We start from the raw sequence: 26834 nt of genomic DNA on the forward strand, positions 1-26834 counted from the left end.
AAGAAAGTAATGCTGTGTCATGTCACATCCTGCTAACCACATTTGCCAAAAAGCTTGTGAAATTAACCTTGTTAGTGATATTTTAATCACATGTAACAAAATGGTTGGTTGTGTTTAGGGGACAAGACCTACAAAATCAAGGTTTCACCTGGGCCATCTGTTCACAAGGTCACATGACCTGATACCAATAAACAAATGATGCCTTTGTGCCAGCACCAAAGGCACAAGGACAATATTGTCCTTTGAAGAGACGGCTCAAAGCAACAGGACTCATCTGGGACAAGAGTACACTATGCATGACTACTAACAACCAGGCCAAACACACTCAAATCCAGGGCAGAGTGCTAGGAAAAGTTACTTCTAGAAATGACTGATAACTGAAATTCTTTCCAATATATTCTTTCCCTTTCACTGAAAAATAAAAATAAAAAAATTTAAGTCCGGTTAGGTCTTCATATCAGGTTTTTTTTTAATTGAAGTGCAGTTTGTTTTGCTTTTTTAGAACCGCACCTATGGCACATGGCAGTTCCCAGGCTAGGGGTTGAACTGAAGCTGCAGTTGCCAGCCTAAGCCACAGCTACAGCAATGAAGGATCTGAGCCATGCCTGAGACCTACACCACAGCTCATGGCAACACCGGATTCCCAACCCACTGAGCAAGGCCAGAGATTGAACCTGAATTCTCATGGATACTAGTCAGAGTTGTTGCTGCTACACCATAACAGGACTTCCTGAAGCATAGTTTTGATTAACAATATTGTGTCAGCTTCAGGTGTACAGCAGAGTGATGTGTATATATATATACACACACATATATATGCACACAATATATACACACTTTTTCAGATTATTTTCCATTATAGGTTATTATAAGATACTGAATATAGTTCCCTGTGTTATACAGTAAATCCCTGTTGCTTATCTATGGAGAGTAATTTGTTTCTGTTAACCTCATACTCCTAATTTATCCCCCCCTTTTCTGTGTCTGTAAGTTTGTATATAGACTCATTTGTGTTTGTTTTTGTTTTATCTTGTTGTCTTTTTGTTCTTTTAGGGCTGCACCCGCGGCATATGGAGGTTCCCAGGCTAGGGGTCTAATCGGAGCTGTTGCTGCCGGCCTTCGCCAGAGCCACAGCAATGCCAGATTTGAGCTGAATCTGCGACCTACACCACAGCTCACGGCAACGCCAGATCCTTAACCCACTAAGCAAGGCCACAGATCGAACCGGCAACCTCATGGTTCCTAGTCGGATTCGTTTCTGCTGCATCACGACAGGAACTCCTTGTATTATTTTTTAGATTCCACATATAAATGACATCATATATTTGTCTTTCTCTACCTGACCTACTTCACTTAGTATGATAGTCTCCAAATCCACCCATGTTGCTGCAAACATCAATATTCCATTTTTTTTATGGCTGAGTAATATTGTATTGTGTATACTACACAATTCTATTGTAATACCATATCTTCTTAAACCAATCATTTATTGATGGACACTAAGGTTGTTTGCATGTCTTGGCTACTGTGAACAGTACTGCTATGAACACTGGGGTGCATGTATCTTTTCCAATACGGTTTTCATCTTTTCAGGATATATGCCCAGCAGTGGAATTGTTGTATCTATTTTTAATTTTTTTTAATTTTTTTAATTTTTTTAATTTTTTTGTCTTTGTTGTTGTTGTTGTTGTTGTTGTTGCTATTTCTTGGGCTGCTCCCGCGGCATATGGAGGTTCCCAGGCTAGGGGTCCAATCAGAGCTGTAGCCACTGGCCTACGCCAGAGCCACAGCAACGCGGGATCCGAGCCGCATCTGCAACCTACACCACAGCTCACGGCAACGCCGGATCATTAACCCACTGAGCAAGGGCAGGGATCAAACCCGCAACCTCATGCTTCCTAGTCGGATTCGTTAACCACTGTGCCATGACGGGAACTCCCCTATTTTTTATTTTTTTAAGGAGCCTCCATACCATTTTCCACAGTGGCTGCACTAATTTACATTTCCACCAACAATGCACAAGGGTTCCCTTTTCTCCACACTCTAGCATTTACTATTTGTAAACTGTTTAATAATCGTCATTCTGACCGGTGTGAGGTGGTACCTCATTGTAGTTTTGATTTGCATTTCTCTAATGTTAGTGATGCTGAGCATCTTTTCATGTGCCTATTGGTCATCTGTATGTCTTCTTTGGAGAAATGTCTATTTAGGTCTTCTGCCCACTTTCTGATTGAGTTGGGTGGGTTTGTTTGTGGTTTTCTTTTGATATTGAGTTTCATGAGCTGTTAGTATATTCTGAATATTAACCCCATGTCAGTAGCATTGTTTGCAATATTTCCTCCAGTTGTATAGGCTGTCATTTTGTTTATTTATAGTCTCTTTTGCTGCACATAAGCTTTTAGTTTGATTAGGTCCCATTTCTTTATTTTTTATTTTATTTCTTTTCTTTGGGAGAATGATCTAAGAAAATGCTGGCACAATTTATGTCCAAGAGTGTTCTGCCTATGTTCTCTTCCAGGAATTTTATGGTGTCATATCCTATATTCAGGTCTTTAAAACCATTTTGAGTTTATTTTTTAATATGGTGAGAGGGAGTGTTCTAATTTCACTGATGTACATGTAACTGACCAGCTTTCCCAACACCACTTGCTAAAGAGATCATCTTTTCTCCCCTGTATAGTCCTGCCTCCTTTGTTGTAGATTAATTGCCAGTAGGTATGTGGGTTTGTTTCTGGGCTCTCTATTCTGTTCCATTTATCTAAATGTCTGTTTCTGTGCCAATACCATGTTGTTCTGATTACTATAGTTCCGCAGTATTTGACATCAGATCTTTTTTTTTTTTTTTTTTTTGGCCGCACTTGTGGCATAAAGTTCCTAGGTCAGGGATAGAATCCAAGCCACAACTGTGACAATGCCGGATCCTTAACCCACTGCACCAGGCCAGAGACTGAACCTGTGCCACCGCCTCAGAGACAATGCTGGATCCTTAACCTGCTGTGCCATAGTGGGAAATCTGATATCAGATCTTTAAATCATGCTATTTGGGGGCTGGAAGAAACCATTAAAACCACCAAGGTTTATTGTCTTTCTCCCAAGGTTTTTCATCTAGCTCATGGGAGAGCTATTGTCATACCTCCTGCAACAGGGCTCTTTCAACTATACCACTAGATTTCAAACTTTAGTGGGAAAGGGACAATGAAGTCATTTTTTCAAATAAAATCTTACATGGAATTCTTATATATAAAAATAGATAAAAGTTGGAGTTCCCGTCGTGGTGCAGCAGAAACAAATCCAACTAGGAACCATGAAGTTGCGGGTTCGATTCCTGGCCTCACTCAGTGGATTGAGGATCTGGCGCTGCCATGAGCTGTGGTGTAGGTCGCAGATGTGGCTTGGATCTGGTGTTGCTATGGCTGTGGTATAGGCTGGTAGCAACAGCTTTGATTAGATCCCTAGCCTGGGAACGTCCATATGCCAAGGGTGCAGCCCTAGAAGGACAGAAGACAAAAAAAAGATAACAGTTGATTTTATCTATATGAAGCAGATCTAAAGCTTCACCACACTGGTCTTCTTTGGTGAGTTTCCTGAGGCAGCTTCATGTAATTAAGTTTGAAACCACTAGACCAGGCTGGATAGTATTTTTCTAACATTATTTCTTTTCTTTTTTTTGGGGGGTCTTTTTAGGGCCTCACCCACCGCATATGGAAGTTCCCAGGTAAATTGGAGCTGTAACCGCCAGCCCACACCAGAGCCATAGCAAAACCAGATCCAAGCCGTGTCTGTGACCTACACCACAGCTCATGGCAACACCAGATCCTTAACCCACTGAATGAGGCCTGGGCTAGAACCTGAAACCTCATGGTTCCTAGTCGGATTTGTTTCCACTGTGCCATGACAGGAAGGCTTCCAACACTGTTTCTTTTTCTTTTTTTTTTTTTTGGTCTTTTTTAGCTATTTCTTGGGCCGCTCTCGCGGCATATGGAGGTTCCCAGGCTAGGGGTCGAATCAGAGCTGCAGCCACCGGCATACGCCAGAGCCACAGCAACGTGGGATCCGAGCCACGTCTGCAACCTACACCACAGCTCACGGCAACGCCGGATCATTAACCCACTGAGCAAGGGCAGGGACTGAACCTGCAACCTCATGGTTCCTAGTCGGATTCGTTAACCATTGCGCCACGACGGGAACTCCACGACGGGAACTCCAACAACACTGTTTCTATTGTTAACTTGCTAAGCATTTATAGGTATAGCCCCATAAAAAGTTAAATTACCAAAGACTCATCAAGCACTTCAGAAAAGGTTCTATGAAAACACTTTGCCCAGTAAGTAGCTGTAGTAAAGCCTGAGGATTACACACCATAGAAGCCAGCATTCTACTCTAAGCTTTATCACAAACTCTACATTCCCCAAGAGTATCAAATCTGGCTGGATCATACCTCAGTTCCCACACAGGTAAAATAGAGATCTCCATGGATAATACTAGATAATTTTAGGGCATTCATACGGACTATACCAAATGTGCCATGTAATTCATTTCAAGCAAGAAATAGCTCCATTATTCATCATTCTCCCTTCCGTAGTCTATTATTAATCAAATCATAAGAATTTAAACCACAGACTCGGCTCGGATCTAGCGTTACTGTGGCTGCAGCGTAGGTCAGCAGATGTAGCTTGGATTCGATCCCTAGCCTGGGAACCTCCATGTGCCGCGGGAGCAGCCCTCAAAAGACAAAAAAAAAAAAAAAAAAGAATATTTTAATAAAATTCCCTTCTAGTGTATAAATGCACAATAACAGTTTCAGTGTTATAAGTAGACCTAACTAGATGACATTTATTCAGCAAATATTTATTCAACACCTACAATGGGCATATATTTATACCTTAACTATATAATCCTATGTGGGGATCTTGACTTCTTAATAGAACTGAACATTCTATGCCTCCAAAAATGTATGAACATAACTTGTATATGAGTCTAGTAATTAATAAAGGAGACAGCATGTAAGAGTGTAGTATTTGAAGTCAAAAGTCTTACTTTAGGAGTTCCCATTGTGGCACAGCAGAAACAAATCCAACTAGTAACCATGACGTGGTGGGTTTGATCCCTGGTCTTACTCCGTGGGTTAAGGATGTGGCCTTGCCATGACCTGTGATGTAGGTCGCAGACGTGGCTCAGATCCTACATTGCTGTGGCTGTGGCGTAGGCCAGCAGCTACAGCTCAGATTGGACCCCTAGCCTGGGAACCTTCATATGCATGGGTGCGGCCCTAAAAAGCAAAAAAAAAAAAAAAGTCTTTCTTTAGTCTTTAACAGGCTATATATGCACCTTTGGTATACTCGGATACATAAGAGAAGTATTTAACCCTCTATTAACCAGTCTTAGTATCCTTGTAAGTGAAATGGGATTAATACTCATAGTGTAATAAGAAGCATTAAATAAGGTCCCAAATATAGGTATCTAGAATAGCACTGAAGTTTAAATTAAATTTTGTAATTGAAGCATAGCTGACTTATAATATTAGTTTCAGGTGTACAAGATGGGGATTCAATATTTTTATAGATCATACTCCATTTAAAGTTATTATAAAATAATGCCTGTATTTTCCTGTACTGTAAATATATCCTGTTACTCATTTATTTTATACACAGTAGTTTGTATCTTGTAATCCCATATCCTTATCTTTCCCCTCCCCCTTTCCCTCTGTTGGTTTGTTCTCTGTATCTGTGAATCTTTTCCCTCCCCCACTAGTTTGTTCTTTATATCTGTGAATCTGCCTCTGTTTTGTTATATATATTTGTTTTACTTTTTAGATTCTAATTAAAAATGATAATGGAGTATTGGTCTTTCTCTGTCTGACTCACTTCACTAAGCATTAGTACCCTCTGGGTCCATTCACACTATTACAAATGGCACAATTTCATTCTTTTTTTATAGCTAATATTCCAATGTGTGTGTGTGTATCTCACATCTTTTTTATTCATTCATCTATTGATAATTCTAATTATTTTAAATTGAAATAGCTACATATGACTAGTGGCTACCATACTGGACCGGGTCAATTTAGAAAAAAGCCTAGCAGATAAAAGACGATCGATGTTGGTTTATTTCTATTTTTCCTATCAAGTATTAGTATTCCACTCTTTACTAGTAGATAAGTTTTCAACTAAAAAGCATACCAAAGAATCTCCCATAGAGACTAACTTGTAACTGTTACATTGCTTCTTAATAGCAGCATAAAAACAAGTGATTTACTTAATTATATGTGGCATACACTGTGCTAACAGCTTTGCATGACCACCTCATTTAATCTTTATAGTAACTCTTTTGAGGTAGGTACCATTATTTTATAAATAGGGAAATTAAGCTTAGAATTTGTCCAAAGACACATGGCTAGCAAGTCAGTGGGCAAAGATTTAAATTGGGCAGTGTAATTCTTGACACTATGTTTAACCACAAAGCTAAACTGCGTGCATCTTAAAGAACCCATTTACATAAGATCGGCAAATAGCACAGCACACAGCAAGTTGAAAATCGAATAATTTGAGCTACAGACACAAAGTTATACATGGTAACCAGCTGACTCAAAATAAATCTCATGTGCTAACTAGTGTGACCATATAAATGTACCAAATCTGGTAACTCTGTACTTAGTAGGAAGACAGAAGAACTACCATCACCTTTCTCCCCATAATAAAATGACTAAAATATGAATGGTCTATTTTGATAGGAGGATAGGGAAGCAGAGATTGGACCTAGAGCACAAGGCAGAGGTAACCACTGTTTACTACAGCCCCATGTCACTGTCTACAAGGGATATTTATTTGTTAAAACATCAAACATTTCTGCTAAGAGATTAACTGGATTCACTACATGAATCCATTTGCATGAAGCACACTGCCACTCTTATCTCAATTCTAAAAGGAGCTTAACTCACTTAATGTCTGTAGCATTTATAACAAAGTGTTTACTGTGCCCAAAGCTGGAATTCTTATTCTAGTTCTGCCTTACACGTCAGAGGAATATTTTACAAGGCGAGTCACAGCATACTCTTTACTGAATACCAGGGGAACTTCTAAGTGGCAGCAAAGGTCATATCTGACCCATTTTCCTCTCCAACAGAGGAGTGAACAAAAAAAGCCACTGACATTTTACCTAGGTCAAAAAATGTAAATTTGTCTTCTCCTGTCTCCAACATGTTTCTAGCTTCTCTTCAAACTTCATAATCCTTCATACTTCAAAACCGCCTTGGTCAAGCTAGCACTGAGAAAAAGAAATTCTATTTGTGGAGAAGTTCTCAAACCAGTATTATTAGGCACTAGAAAATAAACTGCTTTAAAGATCTATAATAAGTAAAAAACAAATAAAAACTCTTTCAATTTGTCATAACTCAGCTTAAACAAGTGCATTTGAAATTAAAACCGTAATAAAAACACAAATAGCACTTAAGTTCCAGAAACACTACTAGAAAACCAAGGAGCTGTCAAAACGGAACAGACAAGTAATTATGGCACCATTAGTGTAGCTTCCGCCTGACCTGGAGCTAATACCTTTGCTACTTTATGCTTTTCATTCCATACCACTGAAAGAGAATTAACTACAATATATCTCAGTGGAATAGTGAGTAGATTAAATTATTAAGCAAAATGCTTTGGGCAAAATTCATATGAATGTTAAATATTATGATTTACAAGCATTCATTTACCTAGCACTCCTGTGGGGTTAGGATGTTATCTAGATTTCATAGATGAGTAAACAGGCACTGAGGGAAAGGTAATATGGTAAGTCTCCATTTACTCAGTCTCTGTGGGAAGGGAACAATACATACCTTTAGCAATCATATGAACTTTCCTGGCACATCCTACACAATTCAATCCTTTTTTTCCCCTTTCTTCCTTTTTTCATTCAATCTTTAACTTATGTTGCATCTATTAACATGCTATGACTGTAGTTCCCATCGTGGCGCAGTGGAAAAGAATCCAACTAGGAACCATGAGGTTGTGGATCTGATCCCTGGCCTCTCTCAGTGGGTTAAGGGTCCGGTGTTGCCATGAGCTGTGGTGTAGGTCGCAGACGCAACTTGGATCCTGTAGTGCTGTGGCTGTGGCGCAGACCAGCAGCTATAGCTCCGATTAGACCCCTAGTCTGGGAACCTCCATATGCTGTGGGTACGGCCCTAAAAAATGACAAAAGACAAAAGACAAAAAAACAAACAAACAAAAAATATGCTATTACAGTTCCCAGATAACAACAAGACCAGAATAAGTGAGGAAGAACAATTCTGTGCGCTTTGACAAGAACACTCATAGAAAGATACAGTTAATCTCAAAATAAAATTTGCATGATTATTTTCAAGGCTTCATCTCCACTACCATGTAAGGACCTTCAACCACAGGAATTAAGAAATATGGCTTGCTGTGAAAACACTGAAAAAAAATTTTAAAGACCATCACAGGGCCTTCATGTTGGTATATTCCATCCAAATTCTTTGGGAATGTATATTCACTCTCTGGGCTTTCATTAGCAACAACTCAGAAAGACAAAAAATAAATCCAAAGAGACTGAAGAATGAAAAAGTAGCAATGGGAAGGGCTCAGAAGTCCAAAGAAATGCAAAAATACCACTCATGTGTAACAGGAGTAGAAAAGCAGCCAATTTTTCTGCTCCTAAGGCTGCCTGCTGTATTGCTTACCCGACTCCGAAGACAGTCAGCCAGGTTTCGGCGAGTGAAATTAGCTGCTGCTGTGGGAGACAATTCATAACCTGGTACAAGAGATAAATAATCATATTTAAAGTGAAGCAGAAGGACTATCAGTATCCAAGTCATTCCACTACTCCTATTCTTAGAGCCTACCACCCTTTGGACACCAGGAATGAGGAGCACAACTGTACTTCTAGTCAACATTTTTGTAACAGCTAGTTAGTACTGACAGTAATTCCTCGCCATAAAACAGAACCAAGGTAACTATTCTATGGTGAGATCAAATTCATAGCCTTGCTTAAGCCATTCATTCATCCACAAACTGTGGTTTCCTCTGTAGAAGGAAAGAGGTATAAATATACAGGTGTTGAAAAAAAAGAAAGGTCTTGAGAGGACAATTTTTTTAGTTTATTAAAAAAAAAAAGATTGGGAAAAGAGAGGCTAGAAATCAGAATAGCCTCAGAATCACACTTTATAAGGTTTTTTTTTTTTTAAAAAAAGTAATTTTATTAAGTGTAATACAATTTTCAAAAGGAATACAATTTTCAAGCCACAGGGAAAAAAATGTTCCTATCACTATCTACAATATTTTAAAAATAGAGTATCTTGAGCATAAAACCTCTAAATAAAGTTGTAATGCCAACGAAAGTACAACCCAGACCAGTGGCATCAGGGGTGCATTAACAAGGCACTCACTTTGAAACTTAACACCTGTAAAATGGGGCTAGTGTCAAAAGTCACAAGAATGACCCACAATTCAGCAGACCCACACAGAAAATGTCAGCTTGGAAAGGGAGTATGTAATTATTTCCTACAATGTTCTAAACTAAACTTCCCTAAAAAGCAAAAAAAAAAAAATTACTGTATAGGTTACATACACAAAACTATACTTGACAGGTAATTTAAGGGTGGTTTTTTTCGGGGGGGGGGGGTGTCTTTTTTAGGGCCACACCCATGGCATATGGAGGCTCCCAGGCTAGGGGTCTAATCGGAGCTACAGCTGCCGGCCTACACCAGAGCCACAGCAATACAGGATCCAAGCCTCATCTGCAACCTACACCACAGCTCACAGCAATGCCAGATCCTTAATCCACTGAGTGAGGCCAGGGATCAAACCCACAACTTCATGGTTCCTAGTCAGATTCGTTTCCACTGCACCATGACGGGAACTTCAATTTAAGGGGTTTAAAGGGCAATTTTAAGCACATGCAATTTTTGTGGTACGTACTGACTTTAGACCCTAACAGCTATGTAACAGACAATTTTTTTACTCCTCCTCCCTTTCCTGGGACAGGACAATGAAGCATTGCTCTACTGACTGTACTTCAGAAACATTGGCTTCATTCACCTGCCATGTAGGGAAAAAGTAGAATCATTAAAAAATAATTATTGAAATATTTTAAATTTGCTTAAACCTAAGTACCATGTACTTTAGTTTCCTGCATGGCAGGAACTAAGTCTTATTTGTCTTTCAATTCTCTGTGGTACTAGGCAGAGTTATTAACAGAGATGAGGCCCTCAAAATAATTTACAGAATTGAATGCATGAACTAAATTTGCTGTCTAGAAAACTATATGAATGTATCAAATCTAGTCATTTTACACATACAACTATATTCAAATTAAACTCCTTTACAGTGCCACATTATACCGGTGCTGTGTACAACAGTGTTATTACACTATGAAGTAAGCAACTGGAAGGAAAGTTCTTTCTGCTACAGTGTCACTATAAATTTCCCTGGATCAGAGGGCCATTAGCAAGTATTATTTCACAGGCAGGCTTTTCCAGTAGATATAAGTTCATTAGCCCCAGATGGAGCTCACAAAATACCTAATTATCTCCCTAAAACAAGAACCTGCCAGAGAGGCAAGGCAGAACCCTTTTATGACACAGTAAATATCCTGTAATTACACAGGATATTAAAGTTTACAAAGCATTTTCATAAGCATTATTCATTAATATTATTATAATAATGCCATTTGAGAAATAAGGGAAATAAAGGCCCAGAAAGGATAAGTGACTTATCATATAAAAAAATAGTAAAACCAAGTTTAACTTAGGTCTCTTAGCTCTGAGATTTCAGATATACTTTAGCTCCTATCACATTCTCTAACACTTAAAAGTCTGATATTAACATGCCCATTTTTCAAGATAGTGTTAGTTTTATCGCCCAAGTATCAGTGTTTTAACAATTCTCTTTTCTGCTCTGTGATTTTTGTAAATCTTTAGGATAAGAGGATCTAGATAAGGCTTTAAAGATAGGAAGACTCAAAGAAAAATATGACCACACTGGTCTGCTCACGTAGAGACCTGCCAGTAAGAGAATATTCTTTTTCTTTCTTTTTTTTTTTTGCTTTTTAGGGCCGCACCCGAGGCATATGGAGGTTCCCAGGCTAGGGGTCGAATCAGAGCTATAGCCACAAGCCTACACAACAGCCACAGCAAGAGTGGATCCTTAACCCATTGAGCAAGGCCAGGGATTGAACCTGCATCCTCTTAGATGCTAGTCAAATTCATTTCCGCTGAGCCAAGAAGGGAATTCCTATTCTTTTTGGGTTTTTTTTTGTTTGTTTGTTTTTTGTCTTTTCAGCACTGCACCCAGGGCATATGCCGTATGAAAGTTCCCAGGCTAAGGGTCCAATCAGAGCTACAGCTGATGGCCTACACCACAGCATCACCAGATCCGAGCCATGTCTGCAACCTACACACAGCTCACAGCAACAGCAGATCCTTAACCCCCTGAGAGGGGCCAAGGATCAAACCTGCATCCTTATGGATACCAGTAGGGTTCACTACCGCTGAGCTACAACAGGAACTCCCAAGAATATTCTTTCAGTACAAATTTAAAGACAAACTCACCAAAGCTACATTCTAAGTATTACCCACCATTTCGCATCTTATAAAGCTGCACATTTTTCTGAATATATTCTGCAAACTGTACAGTGTCTCCAGCCTCTCCAACACACAGAAGTAAGATTTTTTCACTCATCTTAAACATCTTGTCATGATCTGCTCAAAGAAGAAAACACAGTGTTAGAAATTGCCTTATCTGAAATTTATTGTTATTATATAGGTAACCAGGAGAGGTTTATCAGTTACTATATCAAATAATTTTATGAATCAGTTTTTAGGAGATTTTAACGGGCAACTGTATCAATTACTCTCTCACTCTCCATGTTAAAACCATTTACATATTTTATTAATATCAATTTCAGTTGGAAAATACATGTAAAAGCTGATAATTGAAAACACCCATAAAAAACATTAAAGCACTTGAAATGCAAGGAATAGGACAAAGAAACTGGAGGAATCCAAGCCAATGGCCATTACTTTAGGCTCATAATTACAAACCCTGAAATGTCTCTATAAACACACATGTTAGGTATTATATCTACACACATACAAGAGTATAATGAAAAGGACCGGTGCTACTGCAACGGAACCATCTCAAGAAAGACCAAAAAAATCAACTGAGAATATAAGTAACCAACTCCATTTCTAAAGCAAAGAGAAAATTAAAATGAGTGCCAAAGCAAAAATTCTAACAAACATTGTAACACTAAGCTATTTTAAAATACCTCAAAAATACCAATAACTCTAATCTTATCTAGCTGAACCAGATTCATTCAATTAAACAGATAAATAAATATTCAGATAGCAATCAGTGCCCCAAGAAGAAAACTCAATATTCAGTTTACAGCTTCAGAAAAAGGCTAAATCTCCCTATCTTACTTTCACTTTCCGTTTTTCAAATAGTGCTGAATAATCTTCCCTGGGAGACATATTTCCTGTTTGAAAGCTTCTAAAATGTTAAAATCTCTTTAACGGGATTTAAAAAACAAAATGCTACAGTCAAATACTTTACAAGTGTTGAGGGTTGTAGATACCAGTAATATGGTTTCTTAGACTTTGGGGGGGAGGGAATAAAACCACTTAAAATGTGTCTATAGATAGTATAAAATTCCTGGAAACTCCTAAATAAACACACTTTTATTTGTTACAGGCTACAGGAGATTTAACGACTGTTAATTTGCAAACCTGTTTATGAAAGAAAAAAATTCACTTATAGATATATTATCTATGCAGAGAAAAAGAACCAGAAGAGTATTATATACCATTGGCATCTGAGTTCTTGCCGGTGGCAAAAGTATGGGCAGTTTTTATTTCCTTCATTTTGCTTATGAGTATTTCCTAAAAGGTCTATACTTAATATGCATCATCTTCATAAGAAAACATTACTTGATAAGTTTGCTTCATTATCATAACGAGAAAAAAAGCTGTTCTAATTTGGTGGGGGAGTTTATTTACAAAGAATTTATATTACACTTAAAAGAAATGCTAAATTTTGAGACAGTAAACCATTCAATTTGGAAATGAACTTAACTCAAGGCCAAAAGTATTTTTTAAACATCTATTGTGTGTCCAGTGACTGGTGAAGGGGAATATAAAAACAAAAATGATAGATGCTAATGGCTCCGAGTTGTTCAGGAAACAGCCCACGTAGCTCTAGGCAATTTCCAATCCCTGACAAAGAACTTACAAGATCCATACGTAATACATACGAACAACAAAATAAACATGAGTGTACAATACTTTGCAAAGCCAAAGAGACTGAAACCAATAGACCTTAGTTATAATCTTGGTTCAGCACTATGAATCTGGGCCAATTATGTGCCCAAATTATGTTTCCAAGTGTATAAAATGGTAATATTACATGTATTAATTCTATGCAGGTCAGGAGACAAGAAAAATGAAATGTGGCATATAACCAAATTGAAGATGTGTGCTATTTTAATAAGCAAGCAATCTCTGGGAAATACCTCCTCTATAGTATCAAAATATCTTACAAAAAATTGATTGGAGGTATCACTCTCATTTTATACCTGGAGAAAATGAATCTCAAAAAGCTATTCATTTTCAGGAGTTCCTGTCGTGGTACAGCAGAAATGAATCTGACTAGGAACCATGAGGTTGCGGGTTAGATCCCTGGCCTCGCTCAGTGGGTTAAGGATCTGGCGTTGCCATGAGCTGTGGTGTAGGTCGAAGACTGCTCGGATCTGGTGTTGCTGTGGCTCTGGTGTAGGCTGGCAGCTGTAGCTCCAATCTGACCCCTAGCCTGGGAACCTCCATATTTTCAGCATTCTTGCCCACCAGACAAAGTTACTTCATGAAATGAAAGAAGAAAAAAGTCCTCAGACAATTCCGAAGCTTCTATCATAAACATTTTTATATCAGAAAAGACTACAGGGAAGATGAGAGAGAGCTGAGTGCAATTATTTCAAACCATTCTTTTCTTTTCTTTTCTTTTCTTTTTGTCTTTTTGCTATTTCTTGGGCCGCTCCCGCACCATATGGAGGTTCCCAGGCTAGGGATCTAATCGGAGCTGTAGCCACCAGCCTACGCCAGAGCCACAGCAACGCGGGATCCGAGCCGCATCTGCAACCTACACCGCAGCTCACGGCAACGCTGGATCGTTAACCTACTAAGCAAGGGCAGGGACTGAACCCGCAACCTCATGGTTCCTAGTCGGATTCGTTAACCACTGAGACACGACAGGAACTCCGAACCATTCTTTTCAATAACTCAAATCTATCATTCTATACCACAGTGATTTCTTTTCTCTGACTACCTTAAGGATTTACTCTTAAAACCATTCACACAAAAACTAACCTGGAGTTCCCATCAAGGCTCAGCAGAAACGAATCTAACTAGCATCCATGAGGACGCAGGTTCCATCCCTGGCCTCGCTCAGTTGGTTAAGGATTTGGTGTTGCCATGAGTTGTAGGGCAGGCCAGTGGCTGCAGCTTGGATTGGATCCCTAGCCTGGGAACCTCCCTTTTTTAGGGCTGAGTGCAGCCCTAAAAAAAATAAAAAATAAAAATAACCTAATACTTACTAGTGATACTTCTTTTATTATACAAAATCATTTTAATCCAAAAAAGTATTAGGTCCTTGTTTTCTTAACGCCTTAGATTCCTTTATGGATTATACCCAACATACTGCAAACCCTATAACACCTAGAACTACTGTGTATGTAAGTGGGCTTAAAATACATTTTATTTTTTGAATTGATTTCATACACATTATTGTGATGAAACAGAACACCTATACTGACTTGGTTATTGCTCTATCTAGACACTAGTTCATGCTAAACTTACCTGTATGTCAAAGGCCTCAGTCTTCAAAGTAATGGATAGATTTACCCTCAAAAAAATAAACTGACTCCTTTGGAAAACTCGGTTTACAAATAAAACTTCTACAAATTAATCATGGACTTTGATAAAGAAATTTGACTTGAGGAACAATCCATACCATAGATGTTTAACAACTTAATTTTTCATTCCTTAAGCCCCAAATGAATTGGCATTTGCCCTCGAAGCCTTCCAGTTTCTACAACTAGAATCTCTTCCTCCTCTGGATTACCTAAAAACAATCTCTGCTTCCTCAGCACTAACCAAGAAGTTTGACGTTTGATTGTATTTTTTATATGCAGCATCACTTTCTTCTTTTCCCTTTTTTTTTTTCTTTTTAGGGCTGCACCAGAGGCATACGGAGGTTTTCAGGCTAGGGGTCTAATCAGAGCTGTAGCCACAGGCCTACACCACAGCCACAGACACAGCCACAGCCACAGCCACAGCCACACCAGATCTGAGCCACATCTGCGACCTACACCACAGCTCATGGCAACACTGGATCCTTAACCCACTGAGCAAGGGCAGAGATCAAACCCACAACCTCATGGTTCCTCGTCAGCTTTGTTTCCACTGAGCCAGAACGGGAACTCCAGGATCACTTTCTAGCTTGTTAAATTATTTGTACATATATCTGAATCCTTTATTAAACTGTAACGTCCAGATCAGGGCCACATCTTACTCTTCTTTGCATTTCTTCAGCACCTAGCACTGTAATGAACATACAGGTGCCCAAAACCTATCTGTCAAATGAACATCAAATCATCTGAGCCAAAGAGTAACAATTTTTCAACATCAGTAATGTTTATGAAAACCTACTCTTGGATTCTGCAGATCAACAACCAAAAATCTTTTAAACATTGTTAAAATACTAACTAGGGAGACAGTATAGTATAGCACTTATGGCAAAAGATAGGGAGTCAAACTGCACAAGTTAATCTGGGTTCTGCCACTTGCAGCCTTAGGCAAGTTTCTCAACCTTTTTGCCTGCAAAGTGTACTCTGTAAAGTGGCAATGTAATAGTGCCCATCTCAAAGGGTTAATGAATTAATATAAGTTGCTTAAAATTATACATACCTAAGTGCTTGGTATGTTTATTACTAAGTATTTGTTACGGTGCTAAACATTTGCACAAAACTTCTTCACTCAATCCTTGCAACAAGCTTTTGAGGCTGTTATTACTAACTTGATTTAGCAGATGAGGAAATCTGGGCACTGCAAAATAACTTGTACAAAGTCATAAAGCAAGTAAGTGACAGGGCTCCAGTTTTCTAAGTCCTCTAACTACTTAAATAGAAGGAAAACGTGGCAGCCAATGCCCTGGAAAAGAAGGATCAGCGCTAAGACAGGGGAAGATATAGTCAGTCAAAGGAAACTGCCAGATTTCTAGCCCCATAGTCTCTTTCACTCTCCCTGGGAGCACCTTCTGCTGCCATCAAACTGACCTCATCAATTGCGATAAGAGGAAATTTATCAGAGATTGGGGGTCTAGGGATCCTGGAGCTGGCTGGCGCTTAAACACTTAAAAACTATTTTCCATTAAGCAACTCTCGCCTACCAAGCATTCAGCAAAAGCCAGAGCAAGTACTGACTCAGAAGCCCTGGGAAGAACGAAAGTCAAGGCCCTAAACTTGTCTGCCTGTCTCTTAATTCTAAAATTAAGTAAGCGCAGACCAAGGCAGGCGGGGTTTCACCTCCCAGACCTTTCTGGTACTCACCCCAAACCCCTTCACCCCCACCCCTATCCCGACTCCTCCCCCGATGCCTCTAAATCCAGGCCCAGCAGGGCCTCCCCTGCTTCCTCTCACCGTCCTTCATCTGGACAATATTGCTAGCTGCCACCTGGTCGGAAGCGACAAGGACATAGTCGGGACCCTGGATGCCAATGAGATACTCCATAGTGACAGGAGGCCCGGGCCTGCAGGTTCGACAGCGCGGGACTGGCCGACTTCTCGGCCTCACCGGTGAGACAGCACCGCCAAGCGAAGCTCCGCGCGACGCAGGCCGCGCGACCTTCCCGGCAGCCGGCGCTCCTAGATGACGTTCAACTGTCGCGAGAGGTTGGAAGGTGGGCGTGGCGATTGGTGGCTTAAAGTCTGTTATCGCTTTGTGACTCTACCTCGCGTCTTGAAATCTGGACTGCATAGGCCAATTACCTTCGGTAATGCCTCGTTTCTTTATTTATAACAGAATTTAAAACTCGCTTGGGAAGCCAAAAATAATGGAAAAATAAAAGTCATTTAAAAAAATAAATAAAAATAAAACTCACTTGGGGAGGAAATCACGCACTGTATGTAAAGTGTACGTGTGTGCCAAAAGGCATACGTCCCTAGATGGCCATTTCCATTCTCTCCTCGGTAAATCCCAGGAACCCCTTCCCTGCAAACTAGATTAGACTGGAAAAAGAGCCTTTGAAAGGAGCCCTGGTTACATGCTTCATAAAGGTAAAATGTGGCTGTATTAAAGATCTAAGCATGAAAACTAAAATCATGAAAGGTCTATTTATAGACGTTCCAACCCCAAATTATATGTAGTTATTTCTGGTAACAGTGATTTGAGGGAAGCACTTTCACTTTCTATTTTATACACATCTGTTATTTGAGTGTTTCTCAAGGCTTACATACCACTCATATTTGAATAAGAGAAGGCACAGCCATCCCTTTATATCTTGCAGGCATTGCGGGGGTTGGGGGGGGACTGAAATATTCCATGATCAGTTTCTGACATTGGAATAGTTTCACAGTTGAGTCTCCATACTAGCCTTACTAACCTCCTCAGAAATGGAAAACTGGTTGCAATTGTATCTGCAAAAACAGCTATACAATTCACTTGCTTCTGCAGAAGTGGGTGGTCCTTACTCTCTTAGGAATGTTTCTTCCAGCTCTCTGCCCATGAAGGAACACAGAGCTTGAGTTTGGGACAGCCCATCTATCATGGGATGGATGCCAGGGGCAAATGAGGTCATTAAGTCAACCATCCCACTATGAACACAGATACATCCATCATCCTAGAAAGCGCCTTTTCTTAAACGCTACTAGGGAAGAAGTCTCTCAAGCCTCTCTCTGTTTCTCTCTGTCATTGTGTGCATTTGTGTTTTTCAGTTGCAAAAATTACATAGTTACATTTTATATACATGCATACACAAGTAATACAGAAGTGAAGTTAAATATCTCTCCTCCCACCAGAGGTAGCTACCCACCAGATGTGTATCCTTCCAGACCTTTTTTCTTTTGTATATTCATTCATTCATAAAGGCTGCAAAATTCTGAATTGGAAAAATCCAATTTTTAAAAAGGACCTAAAAAAAAAGAAGAAGAAGAAAAAGAAGGAAGGACCTAAGTGTCTTTTAGTCTGGCCCTTTCCTCCCTGGGACTCTTGAAATCTCCTCTAGCTAAGTCACACTAGAGATTCTGTAACTTCTTGTTAGTATAGAGGAAAGTGGATTTGCAAGAAATAACTTGTTCTATCTCACTAAGAATTGGGGAGAATTGGGAAATTCCCTGGTGGCACAGCAGGTTGTGGATCCAGCACTGCCACAGCTGTGGTACAGGCTGCAGGGTCGTGGGATTGAACCCTGGCCCAGGAGCTTTCGCATGCATAAGGCAGGGGGCGGGGGAGATCCCGTTGTGGCTCAGCAGGTTAAGAACCCAACTAATGTCGTGGGGATGCTGGTTAGTACCCTGTCGTCATTCAGTGGGTTAAGGAGCATTGTTGCAAGCTGCTGTGTAGGTCACAGATATGGCTGGGATCTGGTGTTGCTGTGGCTCTGGCATAGGCCAGTGGCTACGGCTCCAATTGACCCCAAGCTGGTGAAATTCCATATGCCACAGATGCGACCCTAAAAAGAGAGAAGAATTAGGGAGACTCCCTCCTCCAATTAAAGTCTTAGAATAACTGAATCTTAGAAAAATGCCTGCGGAGGTTCTGAAACAGCATGATATAGCCAGTTTTTCTGTAAAGCCAAATATTTTTGGCTTTGTAGGCCATAAAGTATCTTCCACAACTATTCAATGATGCCATTGTAGTGCAAAAGCAGCCATAGCCAATATATAAGTCAATGAACATGGCTATGTTCCAATAAAACTATTTACAAAAATAAATGAGGGAGAGAGGTAAACTTGGCCCATTGGACATAGTTTACAGACCCCCTGATGTAGTGGGAGGCCTATAAATCAACACCTAATTCTGGTCCCAGCTTTACCTCGTCCTACCTTAGCACAAAATTCATTGAGCCTCACTGCTCACTGTCTTTTTTTTCTTTTTTCCTTTTTAGGGCCTCACCTGCAGCATATGGAAGTTCCTGGGCTAGCTAGGGGTCCAGTCAGAGCTGCAGCTGCTGACCTATGCCACACCCACACCATATCTGAGGCAGATCTGCAGCCTACACTGAAGCTGGATCCTTTTGTTGTTGTTGTCTTTTTGCCTTTCTAGGGCTTCTTCCAAGGCATATGGAAGTTCCTAGGCTAGGGGTCTAATCAGCTCTAGCCGCTGGCCCACGCCACAGCCATAGCAACGTGGGATCCAAGCCGTGTCTGCGACCTACACCACAGCTCACAGCAACGCCAGATCCTTAACCCACTGAGCAAGGCAAGGGATCGAACCTGCAACCTCATGGTTCCTAGTCGGATTCATTAACCACTGCGCCACGATGGGAACTCCGCGAATTCTTTAGCAGATATTCATGTTAACAAGCACTATGTCTAAAATCCTTAGGCAAGACCCTCTTATAGAATAGAAAAACAAAATCATGAAGAGGTTCACATATTACATCGCAGGTACACAAAATCTGGCTCCCAACTTCATATTTTACATCAATTAACACCATAAGGAAATAGAACAATTTACATCTAAGAAAACACAGCCTGGCTATCTAAGGTAGACTCAAGGAGTTGTTTGAACATGTTTTCTTGGTCAGGCCTAAGAAATCTTGGGTCACATTTCTTGAGTGCTTTCCAAGCTCTTTTTATTAGCTTTGGCTGAGTGAAGACCAAAAGGGAAATAGAATTTTTAAATTCCCATATTATTATGAAAATATTGACTTTTTTTCTAAAGTCATAGTATCAAGCAAGAATCTGTCTTATTTATTTATTTTTGGTTTATGCAATTTTATTGAAGAAAAATAAATCAATTACTAGCAGAGCTATTAGTTGATCATTCATCCATTGACAACTTGCATCATTTATTCAGTGCTATATTAAACAGTGTATTGGAAGATAGATTAACTAATACCTCAAGCCTCCTAGCAATTTAAATGAAAATAACAAAATGTTTGAGACCCTATTTTGGAATACAAAGGGTGTTTGACTTCCAATTTCCATTCTCTGTAGAACAAGAACAGGTCATTCCTTTACTGATGTGCATAAAATACATCACATTTTCTGTTCTGCTGATGCTATAAATTCAGTACCAATTCTCCAGCCACATCAGTTATGAGCATAAAGTATATTATGTAACCTCAAAACTCTAGCAGTGGAGGGTTTAAACAAGAATGGAGGCTGCTAGAATAGTGCTGCTTCCTTTGATGTGACAACTGAGCATCCATCTCCCTCCCCCTCAAATGATTCTTCAGCATTTTAGAGCAGTGAGGAATGGTTTTAGTGTCATGACCAAGTTAGAATGAAGACATTGGCCACATAATACACATGTTTAATTTTTTAGAAAATTCTGAATCTTGGGCAACTGTTCTCTTGTAACCGCAGTTTCTAAAAGCAGTTATTGTCCAAAGCTGGAAGAACTCAAGTCTTCTCAGATGAGCATGTGAATGAATAGAGGGAGGTAAACAAAAAATAAAATTTAAAAAGATGAGGTCTGATGGGGAGCAGCTGGATAAGAAAATAAAAAAAGGAATATTTTCTCAGGTCAGTCTCCCAAAGCAATAAAAATTAGAGCAAAAATAAACCCATGGGACCTCATCAAACTGAAAAGCTTTTGCACAGCAAAGGAAACCAAAAAGAAAACAAAAAGACAACTTACAGAATGGGAGAAAATAGTTTCAAATGATGCAACCGACAAGGGCTTAATCTCTAGAATATATAAACAACTTATACAACCCAGCAGCAAAAAAGCCAATCAGTCAATGGAAAAATGGGCAAAAGACCTGAATAGACATTTCTCCAAAGAAGATACACAGATGGCCAACAAACACATGAAAAAATGCTCAACATCGCTGGTTATAAGAGAAATGCAAATCAAAACTACCATGAGATATCACCTCACACCAGTCAGAATGGCCATCATTAATAAATCCACAAATAACAAGTGCTGGAGAGGGTGTGGAGAAAAGGGAACCCTCCTACACTGTTGGTGGGAATGTAAACTGGTACAGCCACTATGGAGAACAGTTTGGAGATACCTTAGAAATTTATACATAGAACTTCCATATGACCCCGCAATCCCACTCTTGGGCATCTATCCGGACAAAACTCTACTTAAAAGAGACACGTGCACCCGCATGTTCATTGCAGCACTATTCACAATAGCCAGGACATGGAAACAACCCAAATGTCCATCGACAGATGATTGGATTCGGAAGATGTGGTATATATACACAATGGAATACTACTCAGCCATAAAAAAGAATGACATAATGCCATTTGCAGCAACATGGATGGAACTAGAGAATCTCATACTGAGTGAAATGAGCCAGAAAGACAAAGACAAATACCATATGATATCACTCATAACTGGAATCTAATATCCAGCACAAATGAACATCTCCTCAGAAAAGAAAATCATGGACTTGGAGAAGAGACTTGTGGCTGCCTGATGGGAGGGGTAGGGGGAGGGGGTGGGAGGGATCGGGAGCTTGGGCTTATCAGACACAACTTAGAATAGATTTACAAGGAGATCCTGCTGAATAGCATTGAGAACTTTGTCTAGATACTCATGTTGCAACAGAAGAAAGGCTGGGGGAAAAAATGTAATTGTAATGTATACATGTAAGGATAACCTGACCCCCTTGCTGTACAGTGGGAAAATAAAAATAAATAAATAAATAAAAATAAAAATAAAAAAAGGAACAGTAATTTAAAGTTTATTCCAGCTATAATGCAGGTTATTCTTACTTTAAGGTAGCATCACATGGCATACTTCTGAGTCCATTCCCAAGATATTCTGTTGTGCTTAACTCTGTCTGTTTTATAGATCCGTGCAATCTCTGGCACTAGGAGGTCATCTGGGTTTGGATCACATCACAGTGAACAAATGGATAAAAGAACTTTAGAAATAGTTAAAGCAGGAGACCACTGTGATCTTAGAATATCTAGACAAATGCTGCCATTACCGTTAATATTTGTATGATAAATTCTTGTTATAAATGCAACCATAGGTGGTTTGAAGGGGTAGTCTGTAGGAAAATGAATTGTCAAAAAAAATATGCCACCTTGATACGGGCTATCATTAGGTCCCATAATTGTGGCTCGCCAATGAAACATATCATCCCCAACTGGACCTGCAGAACATTGTGCTGGAGGGTCACGGGCCAAATCACTAAGTTCCTTATTAATCCGTTTCTGCGCCATAGTCTGTGTTTTCATCTGGCTCCTCACTATCTCGGTGTGTGCTCAAAGGTCTGGCCAAAACTCTTGATTGTCCAGACAGCTGGGAAGGATTGTCTCTTCATCTCACACCAGCTCTGCCAGACACAGGCTCAGAGGGGCTGGGGCCTCCCTCAAGCTGTGGCCTCAGCCTCCTCCGCACAGCCTCGGGTGCCTCCTCGGCCCTACAGGGCTCCTGTGCATGACACAGCCACAAGATGAAAGAATATGTTTTAAACCTGTATAACCAATAAATGAGAGTTCTAATACGCTTGGGAACAAATCATCATTTGAATGGATTTTAAACCCTTTTAGCCAATCAATATTGATATATCAACCAATTAAATAATGAACATGCTTTTGCAAACCAACTACTCAGTGACAGCTCCTTGTTTCTGAAAGTCAACCAATCAAGATTTGATTCATTCCAATGAACATGCTTCTGAATGCCAACCAATAACAGTCTCACCCAAGTAATCACACTTAAGATTATGTCAACCCACTCATGCCTCTGCAAATCCACCAATCTCTGAATCCTAAAACTTTCCCAAAACTCTGAGATCAATAGTTCACTCTTCTTGGAGAAACTGAGCCTGATCAGCATACACTTAAGTAAGCAACAGATTAAGTTTTTTTTTTTTAAGATGTTGAGTGGCAATCACTATTGACATGTGGAAGATCTCTAGCTTTGAGTGGGGTCCAGGATAAGAACATGCTCTGCAGCAGTGTCAGCCTGGCTACTTGGGACATTTGCCCCGGCTGACTGCATGTTACTAGAGGTGACTATGCCATAGGGAACTTTGGGTAATCCACAATAAAGAGTTGTAGCTCAGATCTCTAGGATTCTAGAGCAAGGGCATACCATCTTGGTAAAATTGTCTGACCATAGGATATCAAATGACCGTATAGTTTGAATTTCTCATTAGGAGATGAGTTCCGTCTAACCTACTGTGTTATAAGGTCAAATGGGCCCAGCAATAATACATCAAAAATGAAAGTAATACATCTAAGATCAAGTCTAAGCAGATCCTGAGAGCACAAGTAAACTGCACAGTTTGGCAGGGATAATTGATCTTAATCTTCATGAGGAGATAGGGCTGCAGCTACATGATGAGGGCATAGAGCAATATGGCACTCTGGCACTCAGATGATCCCCTAGGGCATCTCTTGGTACTCCTGTACCCAGTTGAACTACAAATGGGCAATCATAGCAACCATGGCCTGGTAAGGGTCTGGTGACCAGGAAGGAGACCAGACATCTTAGAAATAAGGGAGTTCCCGTCGCGGCGCAGTGGTTAACGAATCTGACTAGGAACCATGAGGTTGTGGGTTCGATTCCTGGCCTTGCTCAATGGGTTAAGGATTCGGCATTGCCGTGAGCTGTGGTGTAGGTTGCAGACGCGGCAGACGCGGCTCGGATCCCATGTTGCTGTGGCTCTGGCGTAGGCCAGCAGCTACAGCTCCGATTGATCCCTAGCCTGGGAACCTCCATATGCCGCAGGAGTGGCCAAGGACAAAAAAAAAAAAAAAAAAAGACAAGAAATAAGGGTGTGGATGTGTATCAAATTTATCAAATTACCACAATGTACACCTTAGCCTTATCCAATATTATATGTCAATTATATATCAGTGACATTGTGGGGGGAGGGCAGAAATTAGGATCTGGGTCAACTTACCAGGTAAGCCAAAGGGGAGGGAGATCCAAAATGAATGGTGGTAGAGGGAAATGATGAGTAGCAGTTACAGCTCATAGATCAAATGCAGCAGCAGGGGCTATAGTTCATTTCACTAACCCTCCTCTTATAAGTTTCTTCAGGAACTGTGGCCAACCAGGGTCCTGGAAAAGCTATAACTAGACAGAATGAATTTAATGTGAGAAGTGAGTGGAGCTATTTGGGGCAAGGGGTGGACTATAGAGTCTCTGTCAGTGTAAAACACTCCCCCGCCTCACGCCAGCTATGTTGGCTGATAGCAACTCGCAGCTGCTGTATTAGTCCACTTAGATAGCTTAACAGAAATTTATTTTCTCAATTCTGGAGCTGGAATGTCCAAGATCAAGGTGCCATCAAGGTTTAGTTCCTAATGAGGGCTCTTTTCCAGGGTTACAGATGGCTGACTTCTCACTATCTCCTTACAGCATGGTGTTTCCTCAGTGTATGCAGGGAGATGGGGAGGGGGCAGAATCTTCTTCTCTTCTTATAAGATCTCTCTTCCCATCATGAAGGCCAAACTCTCATGACCTAATCTAACCCTAATTACCTCCCAAGGCCACATCTCCATACATAATCACATTGGGGTTTGGGCCTCAACATGTAAATTTGGGGAGACACAAACCTTCCGCCCAGAACAGCTACCCTCTCTTCTAGAGAATTTGTCATCCCCTTACCTGGGAGTCTGTACCCCACTTTGAGGAATAGCTAATTGGCACAGGGATACAAGAGACTGACTCTTTTGTGTCAATGGGTAGCTAATTCTGAGGTCCAATTTGTGCCCTGGAGCTTTCTTGCAGAATTAGCTAAGACCACACTCTTGCCAGCTTTTTATTCCCTGTCCCATCCTGCTTCTCTCATACCCTTTCTCCAGAAATCACTCCCCAAATAAGTCACTTAAGCAAGAATATCTGTCTAAAACTCTGCTTCTAGGGAATCTAATCAAAGCCAGTATACATTGCTCAGAATTTTTGTGTAATCTTAGGGAGAAGGAGAGTCCCCAAAAACATTTCTGAAATCAAATTTATAATTAACAAGGGTGAGTGAGGGCTTACATGATAATTGCCTAATGTAGAAAAATTTTACTAACTTCTTACATGTGAGTAAAATTCACACCCATTACAAGTATATAGGTTCTTGGACAGTTTACACCATGCCCTTTCCAGCAGATAAATTTATTTCGAATAAGATATATCCTTCCATTGTCAGATACAAGTTAGCACCTCTAAACCAATCCACAACGCGATGGAAGTTGTCTCTTAATAGCATGGCATCATCCGCCAGAACCATGGTTAACTAAATGACCATCCCCCTCCTCAAGCTCCCATGTCTCCTGTTCATTTGCTTCTGCTAGTCAGAGCCCATTCACTTGGCACATTCTGACAGAACTTCAGTGACTACAGCTTCTTCTTCAGCCCTACCTTTGACTCATGGGCTGGTCATGATATTCAACCACTCATATTCATTCATCGTCCTTAGCTTCACCTCTCAGTGCTGTCCTTGCCTCCTTGACTGCACCTGACATATGCTGGCTGCCCCCCTAGATCAGCCCTTGATTCTTCCAAGGTTTTGGTCTCATCAGGCCCCCTTTGAAAAAACATTCTCTTCCACATTCAAGTCCAGCATCCTATTCTTCTCAGCCTTGGGGGTACCTTTGAGGTGCCTACCCCAGTTGGACATGTGATAAATACATCATTTAAATAGTTCATTTGTTGTCATCCATATTTTGTTGACAGTTGGACACTTAAAGTCACAAGCAGCATTTCTAAATTCTCTTTATAGGTATTTTTGTGTGTATTACCAACTTCATCATTTTCTTTTCTTTCTTTCTTTTTTTTTTTTTTAAGGGCTGCACCTGCAGCATACAGAGGTTCCCAGGCTAGGGGTCGAATAGGAGCTATAGCTGCTGGCCTACACCACAGCCACAGCAATGCTAGATCCAAGCAATGTCTGCAACCTACACTAAAGCTCAGGGGAACAATGGCATCCTTAACCCACCAAGAGAGGCCAGGGATCGAATCCGCAACCTCACAGTTCCTAGTCGGATTTGTTTCCACTGTGCCATGACGGGAACTCCCAACCTCATCATTTTCTACAAAACACCTTTAAAAATTTTTTTTCTTTCTTTTTTAAAATTGAAGTATAGTTGGTTTACAATGTTGTGTTAATTTCTGCTGTACAGCCAAGGGATTCAGTTATACAAATCTATCTTTTTTATTTTCTTTCCATTATGCTTTATCATAGGACATTGAATAGAGTTCTCTGTGCTGTACAGTAGGATCTTGTTGTTTACCCCTTCCATGTATAATAGCTTACTTCTGCTAACTCCAACCTCCTACTCCATCCCATCCCTCTCCCCACTTTTTGGGAACTACAAGTTTGTTCTCTGTGTCTGTGAGTCTGTTTCTGTTTTGTAGATAGGTTCTTTTGTGTCATTTTTTAGATACCACATATCAGTGATATGGTATTTGTCTTTCTAACTTACTTCGCTTAGTATGATGATCTCTAATTCAATCCATGTGCTTCGAATGGCATTATTTCATTCCTTTTTATGGCTGAGTAGTATTCCCTTGTATATATGTACCACCTCTTCTTTTTCCATTCACCTATTGATGGACGTTTAGGTTGTTTCCATGTCTTGGTTGTTGTGAATAGCAAAGCACCTTTCTATATCACATCTTTGGCCTTCATGGTATC

The 26834-nt window shown here is 40.2% G+C and overlaps 1 protein-coding gene and 1 pseudogene across 2 annotated transcripts in view; both read right to left on the reverse strand.

Moving 5' to 3' along the window:
- Nucleotides 1-16925, reverse strand: part of PSMB2 (proteasome 20S subunit beta 2) — a 37054-nt gene extending 20129 nt beyond the window's left edge. Inside the window, exons 1-3 of one of the 2 annotated variants that reach the window (XM_047793313.1) lie at nucleotides 16702-16925; nucleotides 11588-11710; nucleotides 8693-8763 (exon numbers count right to left, since the gene is read on the reverse strand). In XM_047793313.1, the coding sequence (XP_047649269.1) occupies nucleotides 8693-8763; nucleotides 11588-11710; nucleotides 16702-16792 (285 nt within the window). In that variant the 5' untranslated portion in view covers nucleotides 16793-16925. The remainder of the gene's footprint in view (nucleotides 1-8692; nucleotides 8764-11587; nucleotides 11711-16701) is intronic. The other variant, XM_047793314.1, reaches the window with a different exon arrangement.
- Nucleotides 16926-21895: 4970 nt separating this feature from the next.
- On the reverse strand, nucleotides 21896-22468 carry LOC125133151 (ubiquitin-conjugating enzyme E2 D3-like; annotated as a pseudogene).
- Between the last annotated feature and the right edge of the window lie 4366 nt (nucleotides 22469-26834).

This window comes from Phacochoerus africanus, chromosome 8 (assembly GCF_016906955.1).
Source record: "Phacochoerus africanus isolate WHEZ1 chromosome 8, ROS_Pafr_v1, whole genome shotgun sequence".
In the NCBI taxonomy this organism is placed as follows: domain Eukaryota; kingdom Metazoa; phylum Chordata; class Mammalia; order Artiodactyla; family Suidae; genus Phacochoerus; species Phacochoerus africanus.